At 39.3% G+C, this 9,394-nt stretch overlaps 1 protein-coding gene across 3 annotated transcripts; it reads left to right on the plus strand.

Annotated features, from left to right (window-relative positions):
* The first annotated feature begins 1,256 nt into the window (after nt 1-1,256).
* Nucleotides 1,257-9,380, plus strand: ZNF593OS (ZNF593 opposite strand). Of its 3 annotated transcripts, none has more exons than XM_088442097.1 (3): nt 1,257-1,419; nt 8,168-8,284; nt 8,591-9,380. In XM_088442097.1, the coding sequence occupies exons 2-3, from the start codon at nt 8,234-8,236 to the stop codon at nt 8,735-8,737; spliced, it is 198 nt and encodes a 65-aa protein (XP_088298223.1). In that variant the 5' UTR covers nt 1,257-1,419; nt 8,168-8,233; the 3' UTR covers nt 8,738-9,380. The 3 variants fall into 3 exon arrangements, with proteins under 3 accessions (XP_088298223.1, XP_088298222.1, XP_088298221.1); XM_088442096.1 differs by lacking the exon at nt 1,257-1,419 and adding an exon at nt 7,533-8,010; XM_088442095.1 differs by lacking the exon at nt 1,257-1,419 and having other exon boundaries at nt 8,018-8,284.
* Nucleotides 9,381-9,394: the final 14 nt, after the last annotated feature.

Consider the following 9,394-nt stretch of genomic DNA (forward strand, 5'->3'; position numbering starts at 1 on the left):
ACTGTGGAGGCCATTGCAGTACACTGAATTAATTGTCATGTTCGTGGAACCTGCCCGAAATGACATATGTTTTGTGACATGGTGCATTATCCTGCTGGAAGTAGCTATTAGGTAGACTGTGGTCATAATGGCATGTGCATGGTCAGCAACAGTAATCTGTCTATTGCATTTAACAATGCTCAGTTAATATTAAGGGGCTAATGTGAAATGTTGACATAAGGCAGGATGGATCCGTGGATTCATGTTGTTTAGGGCACATTCTGACCCTATCATCTGCATGTCACAGCAGAAATTGTCTTTTATCAGTCCAGGCAACATTTTCTCCAAACTGTCCAGTTTTGGTGAGCGTATGACCACTGTAGCCTCAATTTTCTGTTCTTAGCTGACAGGAGAACTGATGTGGTTTTATGCTGCTGTAGCCCATCCACTTCAAGGTATGACATGCTATGTATTCAGAGATACTCTTCTACACATCATAGTTGTAATGCATGGTTATTTGAGTCACTGACACCTTCCTGTCAACTTGAACCGGTTTGGCCACTCTTCTCTGACCTCTTATTAACAAGACACTTTTTGTCCATAGAACTGCCGCACACTGTATATCTTTTTGTTTTGCGCACCATTCTCTGTAAAATTGGGCAACTGTCTTGTATGAAAATATCAGATCAGCAGTGTATGAGATATTTAAATCACCACCCAGTCTGGCAATAACAATCATCCATGGACAAGGTCACTTCATTCACATTTTCTCCTCATTATGGTATTTGGTCGGAGCAATAACTGAGCTTCTTGACACTATCGTCATGTTTTTATGCATTGAGTTGCTGCCATGATAGACTGATTAGATGTTTGCACTAATGAGTAGGTGTACAGGTGTACCTAATAAAGCAGCCACTGAGTGTACAGTTTATTGTAATTATGTATTTTACTGAGTGTCTTGAATACATTTGATTTTACAGTGATATTGTAGCTAAAAGTATATATAGATTAGCTGGTGCCAATGTTCTGTGTGAACATGAAATTTACAGTCAAATGAGTAGTGGCAAACATTTGCAGTAACTGAGTAACAAAATGTGACAAGCCAATGCTTATAATGGCTGTTTGACAACACCTGTCTTGCTTACACTATAAAGATAGAGCTATATATATATTTATATACTATATGAATGCATACTCCTCCCCTTACATACCAAGACTGGAGAGCTGCACAAAGTAGGTTTGACTAGAGCTTGCAAACACACTGACAACAAGATCTATATGTTCAGCTCTCTACAAGCACACGCTGAACAAAACTCACACTCTGCTAAATTACTTTAAGTTATAACTACATTTGCACATACAGTAGTTTTCATAAATTGCATTAAGTGTTGCTTCCAATCTTCAAGCAACTGGTGTTGACTTATCCTCCGCATCAATTTGGTGAGTGTGTAAATGGCTATTGACATATCTGCCACACTTATTCACTGACAATTTTAAATTCCATGCACTGTTTAATGTACTGTGAATACTCTCATAACATATATGTTCTATACCCAGCAGTGCACATCATCTCTCACACACAATTTCTGCATCTGACTTTGACAAAGTTCCACTTCTCATTGGCCTTGTCTGTTTGCAGTAGACTTATGGCACAAAGTACTTTCTGTCCTGTTAATTATGGATTCTTCTCTAGAGGTCAAGGTCTTGTCACATAACTAGAACACTGCCTTCACCTTCTTATCTTACAAAACACTCTCTAGCAGACAGACTGATTCACACTTCTTTGTATATGATCCACATCATTCAGTCATTTTGTTGGCATTTATAATTTGTTAAATAGAATGGGCCCTAAATGATGTTGCAGTAATTCTGTCACTATAGTTAAAAAGCTAATTTCTAGCTTTCTTTTACCAAGTGTGTCTACCAGCCAGAGGGGTGCTTGGAAGTGATACTATTGAATAGTCAAAATAATTTTATTATATTTTATTTGATTGTTTTACATTTCCAGCCTGAAACTGGGTACACACTATACAATGTGTGTCCAAAAACAACCAAATAAATGATTAACCAAGCGCTTTAATTATGATTCGATAAAATCGCAGCTTTAAAAATATTCTGATATTAATAATTTTATTTAAATAGCTAGACCATCAAGGTCTATACGATGTGTGTATCCAACGCACAATGCGATGGAACGATACATCGCGCCAGCCGTACACACTACACAATCTGCTGTACGACCGCACAATATATAATTCCATTCTGCATTTAGCAGCATGGCATTGTTCATTTCAATGTCTAAAGTGAAGTGCGTCACAGCCAATGGAACAAAGCGAGGAACGACCGCAGTGCCGATGCAATTTGGAGTACACAGTATACGATCCACACGATATATCATTCCGATCCACGACTAAGATGAAATGCAGTTTGTACCGAGCTTTAGATGTGTCTAATGTTCAGGGCTCCCATGATTCTGAGATCCCACTCTGTGTTTTAACTCGCATTGCAATGACATACCTGACTAGATTGGTTTATACAGAAAATATACATTACTTGTTATCCAGGCACTGGAGGTAATATCGAGATAAACATATGTGATGTTGTTGGTAACACTATAGCATGAAAACTTACTTCAGGCAAATCACTTTTAATATATTCATTTAATGTATGTCTTCATTTGATTTTAATATATTATTTATACACATTCATCAGACTAAAGGCGCTCATCCACTAGTAGATCAGGGAAAGACGGTACGATTACGACATCGTAATGGTAGCGTCGTTCCCCTAGGGGGTGCAGTGCCTACACTGAACGATTGATCGTTCAGTGTAGGCACATCAAATATCCCCGAACATGGTCAATCTGTCATTATTGGCAGATTGGCCTGCTTGTTCGACAGATCATTGATGTCGGAAACAACCAACGGGAGCGCACATCGCTGGTCATTTCTGACATTTGGATGCACGATTTGCAGCCGACTGAGCGATTGCACAATTACGATGTCGTAATCATGCAGTTGTACAGTGTAATCGGCTAGTGGATGGGAACCTTAATATATTACTAAGTTTCACTTTTTGGGCTAGTCTAATTCTATTAAACAGACACATTGGGGGATTAAATAACTAACACTTTTTTATTATAACAAAAACACCCACTAACATGCATTCTCAAGGCCTGTGAATATCTTGAGGAGGATTCCTGAACATAACTCAAGTTCTACGAGTTTCCTAACAAGTGTTTGCACTGGCTAGCAGCTATAGCACTGACTACACCACTCTTCTCAAAAATAACTATAGAACTAGTGGGGCCGACGCGGGGTTCGAGGAATCAAGGAAATTCAACATGTTGAAAAAAATCTCGATTTCCCAATCCCAGAATTAGCAAGTCAGGGATTTCTAACACGTTGAATTTCTCTGATCCGCCAACGGATTGCCTATCAGTGAATCATATCATGTATCAGCAGACGGGGAACTGGGGCCATAGATGGCCCACATAAGATACACTCCATTGAATTTTTACACTCAACCTGAGATTATAACAATCCAGAATTGCACTAGACAACTGTGGAACCTATGTTCAAAAAGCACACACATAGGTAAGGGAAGACATATAATCTAGTTAGAAATCATTGATTCCTATATAGCAAGAGTTGCCATGGTATAGTAATATGCGAGAAAATTGACTATTCAAGCATTTTTTTCTGAATGATTGTTACCTCTTTTGCATTTAAAACCATTAGAGCATCCTTGTTCTATTTCAAATTTCGCTCCATTTTTTCTGAATGTAATTTCCATGGATGGAAAACACAGGGTATTTATTATTAATCCTGAAGAGAACGTGCATGGGAAACAGAGAACGGACCAAAACAGAAGAGACATGAACATCTGTGCAAGGATAAAGTGTATGGATCCTGGCTAGCACTAAAGTGGTAAAATTTCTCTTCCTTTAGCTTGTATTGGAGCACTCCAGAATAGTTCAATGTGGCAGTCAGACTATTAGTATAACCCTTAGAGCTTGGTGTAATATCTTTCTTAAACGTAAGACTTCATATAAAATATTTAGGCCTAAAACCCGGTACACATTAGAACGTGTGCACCCGACCAACGAACGATGTGACGGATGGCAAATCGTGTGGTCGTTTGAAACAACACGATCTGGTGAACGACCACATGATACAGTGCATCAGGACAGTATTCAGTGCTTCACTTTTTCCGCAATTTGTTATGTTAAAACTTTATTCCAAAATGGAATAAATTTAATAAATTTATTTTGTCCTCAAAATTCTACACACAATACCCCATAATGACAACATGTAAAAAGTTTTTTTGAGATTTTTGCAAATTTCATTAAAAAAAAAAAAAACTAAGAAATCACATATACATAAGTATTCACAGCCTTTGCAATGAAGCTCAAAATAGAGCTCAGGTGCATCCTGTTTCCATTGACCATCCTTTAGATGTTCCTATAGCTTAATTGTAGTCTACCTGTGGTAAATTCAGTTGTTTGGGCATGATTTTGAAAGGCATACACCTGTCTATATAAGGTCCCACACTTGACAGTGCATGTCAGAGCACAAACCAAGCATGAAGTCCAAGGAATTGTCTGTAGACCTCTGAGACAGGATTGTCTCGAGGCACAAATCTGGGGAAGGGTACACAAATATATCTGCTGCTTTGAAGGTCCCAATGAGCACAGTGGCCTCCACCATCCGTAAATGGAAGAAGTTCAAAACCACCAGGACTTCCTAGAGTTGGCTGGCCATCTAAATTGAGCGATCGTGGGATAAGGGCCTTAGTCAGGTAGGTGACCAAGAACCCGATGGTCACTCTCAGAGCTACAGTATTCCTCTGTGGTGAGAGGAGAACCTTCCTGAAGGACAACCATCTCTGCAGCAATCCACCAATCAGGCCTGTATAGTAGAGTGGCCAGACGGAAACCACTCCTTAGTAAAAAGCACATGGCAACCCGCTTGGAGTTTGCCAAAATGCACCTGAAGGACTCTCAGACCATGAGAAACAAAATTCTCTGGTCTGATGACACAAAGATTGAACTTTTTGGCATCAAAGCCAGGCGTTATGTTCGGTGGAAACCAGGCACCGCTCATCACCAGGCCAACATCCCTACAGTGAAGCATGGTGGTTGCAGCATCATACTGTGGGGATGATTTTCAGCGACAGGAACTGGGAGACTAGTCAGGATAGAGGGAAAGATAAATGCAGCAATGTACAGAGACACCCTGGATGAAAACCTGCTCTTGACCTCAGACTGGGGCAATGGTTAATCTTTCAGCAGGACAACGACCCTAAGCAAACAGCCAAGATATCAAAGGAGTGGCTTCAGGACAACTCTGTGAATGTCCTTGAGTGGCCCAGCCGGAGCCCAGACTTGAATCCGATTGAACATCTCTGGAGAGATCTGAAAATGGCTATGCACCGACGCTTCCCATCCAACCTGATGTAGCTTGAGAGGTGCTGCAAAGAGGAATGGGCAAAACTGCCCAAAGATAGGTGAGCCAAGGTTGCAGCATCATATTCAAAAAGACTTGAGGCTGTAATTGCTGCCAAAGGTGCATCAACAAAGTATTGAGCAAAGGCTGTACTATGTACATGTGATTTCTTAGTTTGTTTGTTTTTTTTTCATTAAATTTGCAAAAATCTCAAAAAAACTTTTTACACGTTGTCATTATGGGGTATTGTGTTTAGAATTTTGAGGACAAAAATGAATTTATTCCATTTTGGAATAAGGCTGTAACATAACAAAATGTGGAAAAAGTGAAGTGCTGTGAAAACTTTCACTGCACTGTATGTCGTTCACCAGCTGCCTCCACAAGCATGGGGTCATTCATCAATTGACAGATTGAGCTGCATGTAGGATCAATCTGTTGATGCGATGAACGACCCCGCGGAAGCGAGCAGGGTCGTTCAGTTGGTACATATTGGACGTTGTGGACGATATGTCGGCCCGAGCCGCTGGATCGGGCGACATATCATCTAGTGCACAGGTTCTCAGACACGTTCTCAGTGCATATTTTCCAAGTCTTCTCACAGAATCACAAGTGAAATAATTAGCTCCACCTGTGGATCTTTTAAAATGTGTGAGTAATGAACACACCTGTGCACCTGCTGGGTAACCTGGAAAATGTGAACTGTCTGTGAGGTGTTGAGGACCTAGTTTAAGAACCTCTGACCTAATGTGTACCCACCATTAGAACTCACTTTAGTGCAACCCTAATCTTCACACCGGAGTCGGGGCTGCAGAGACCTGGCTTTTCTGGGGTTGAAGTGAACGCATGGAGATGTCGTCATCTCCAAGCGCCACTGAAGCCGGCCAATCGGCAGGCATGCGGCACGATCCAGGTCACCCTGGCCCGGATCGCCTCATTTATACTGCAGGGTTTCACGGGTTACTCCAGTGTTAAACTCTGCAAGTTACCTGGGTTGGATTGCCGGGACAATCGACCCGGCAATCCAACCCTTTCCCCTTTTACGACAAGGAGCTACCCGGGTTAGCCCTGTAATAACCCAGGTTTTAGCTCTGGTGTAAAAGAGGTATTACTGGTCATTATATGTGCCTGTAAACTCCATGTAATATTCATTCTCAGCCCTACAAAATGAAAACATGATCTATAAACCTGACCTATGATCAATGTAAAAATACTTATGGTTTTACTACAGTAGTTTAAATCAAGAAAAAAATTTATTTTATTTCACTTTCTGTGCGTGTTATTTATTTTATTTTTTTTAGCATGAGTGTACCACTATTATATGCATTATAATGTGAAAATATATTCACTGCATTGTGCAAATGAGGGAGCCTTTCCCTGTTTTATGGAATTACCAACATGTTGTTATGCTATCGTCAAACCGAATGTCATGCCAGTAATTTGAGATGTCTGCCAGCAAGGGGATATTGAAGATTAGGGATGCACTGAATGATTAAAGATTAAAATGCTATAAATGTAATCATGTTCAAAAAGCAATTGAAAAATGATGAAATTATTCCCCCAGAACCTGATATAAATGATACTCAATCAATCCTTATTTATTTTAAATTGGCATAGTTGTTTTGGATGTAATTTTTAGGCCTACCATGTGTTTTGGGTTTCAAACTTAAAAAACCTGTACCATAGAAATTTATATATATTATATAATTTACAGAAATAATTCATAGCATTCAGGTTCCAAATGGAGTAGAGAAGGTTTTATGGCTTTAGCCAATTTCTTGTCACATGGGTGTTTTTTTTTTAATGTTTATTTACAATAATTTGGAAGCCCAATACCTGAGTAGCTGCAGGAAATATAGCATCAGTAGTAAAATAAAGTTGAGACAACGATGGAGGCAGATTGTCCTACACAGCTTTACTAGCAGTAATGAAACTGTTCCAAGCATACTGCTCCTCCTTCAAATTCAGCAACCTCATTAGTGAGAATGGGTCTGTTTCTACAGTGCAAATCTATGGACTTATTAATAGTGTGTATATGTTTAGCATGCCTCAACACATCAGAACTTCCTGTACCTCATGTACAACATAAATTTACATTGGCAAATGCAAGTCTAGAAATGCTGCCATAGGTATGTGGTGTATAGTTTTATTTTTCGGATTCTCTCTTCTCCGAATCTGTTTTACCCACATTCTACCCTCTGGCTGTTTTTTACATCCACTGGCTTGATCTCTTCTGACAGCTGTTCATTTTATTTGGGAGGGGCTGCGTTGAGGAGGTTATAACGAGGGGGATGGTCATAAGTGGTAGATAAATGGAGGACCGCAGCCTCTCTCGCCTTTTTAGACAGAAAGCAAACATTTCGAAGAGACGACACTGGACTACGTGAGGGTGAAATGGGAATACAGTCTTGTCAGGAGCATGGCTAGCTTGTCTATGATTCAGTGATGAAAATGTAGAACGTACACATGTATGTAACACATGTAAGGGGAATGGTTTCAAATAAACCTTAAAAAAGGTGACACCGGACAGAAGGAAAAAAGTGATCTTAAGCAACAAGGTAAAATAGAAGCGGCACCAACGATACAGGTAAGTGCTGTAATGTTCAAATTGGAGACCTCTTTTGGCCACAGTTTCATTTCTCAGTTTATTAGCAATCTAAATAGATGTATGATTATAGTTTTTTTGCAGTGACTTCATGTGTTTTCAGAAAACTGTCTTTATAAAATGCAATATTCTTCCACAGTATTATCAGACAACCTTCTGCTGGTGCCTGACCTGTAAACACTGTATACAAGACCCCGCCGGAAAAATGTTAATCCGCCTTGGACGGCTCACCCCTGGGTACTTCCGCCTGCTACAGGTACATATTATTTTTTATATATATATATGCAATTATTTCTGTTACTTGCAGGATACTGTATAAGTTTTCCTAAATATTAAGGCATCACAAGAAGAAAAAGTGTGATGTTATTGTCTAGTAATGGAGAGCAGGAAAAGAGCTGTTCTGTTATCATTTCTACTGCAGACAGTACTGAAACACAGGATACATTTCATGCATCATGTTTTCTGCAATATGCAGGACTATCAATGTGTGATACAGATAGGGCTTATTCACATGCCTGAGTTTCTAATCTAAATACATTTAGCTAAATCATGTGTATTTTAGTTGCAGGTTTCTGGAGATTTGGCAACAGAGCCCAAGGACAGACTAGTGAATCACCTTGCACTTCTTCTTGCCCTTATGGGTCTTGGACTATCCTACTACAGTGTCCGGCAGCTGGTGCAGAAGTCCAGCATTCCCCCATCACACTAACAAATATGACAACACACTGAGACCTGGAGGCTTTATGATGGGAAAAACTGGACATGACTATGTAAATAGTAGATAATTACAGCTTTACAACCCTTGGTGGCCCTGGATAAAAGCGTGCCAACAGATGAAAAGAAGGCAAGGCACAGTACATGTGAGAATGTATATGTAGAGATAGCAATCTTAGACATGGGATTTAATATTATAACCCTAAACACCCCATCTTACCTATATATTTATATAATAAAAGATAGTGGAGGGTTAAGTCAGCATGGAGTCTCAATTGAGATCTATAATGACTATATATTTTTTTAGTTTCCAAACAATATCATTCAGATCAGTAAAGAACAGCATTTTCCCACATTATTCCCAATCTGGTTGATACTCAAACATAAATAATTGTTATCGCCATTGTTGATCATGTGTAATGTTTTATAGTGTAAATAGAAAAATACATTCAAAATACAAATGCTGGAACTATGTGGTCTCTATTGGCCATTAATAGAACTACCTTTCCTACACTATTCTAATGCACAAAGCAAAATTATTAAAAATGTTACAGAATGCTAAACAAGTCAAATTACTTAATAAAGTTTGGATTATGTTAAGCTTGTCAAAGAGAATGTATATTGCGTACATATCTTAATTTAGCATACATTA

This window comes from Taudactylus pleione, unplaced genomic scaffold (assembly GCF_031769625.1).
Source record: "Taudactylus pleione unplaced genomic scaffold, aTauple2 ptg000305l, whole genome shotgun sequence".
In the NCBI taxonomy this organism is placed as follows: domain Eukaryota; kingdom Metazoa; phylum Chordata; class Amphibia; order Anura; family Myobatrachidae; genus Taudactylus; species Taudactylus pleione.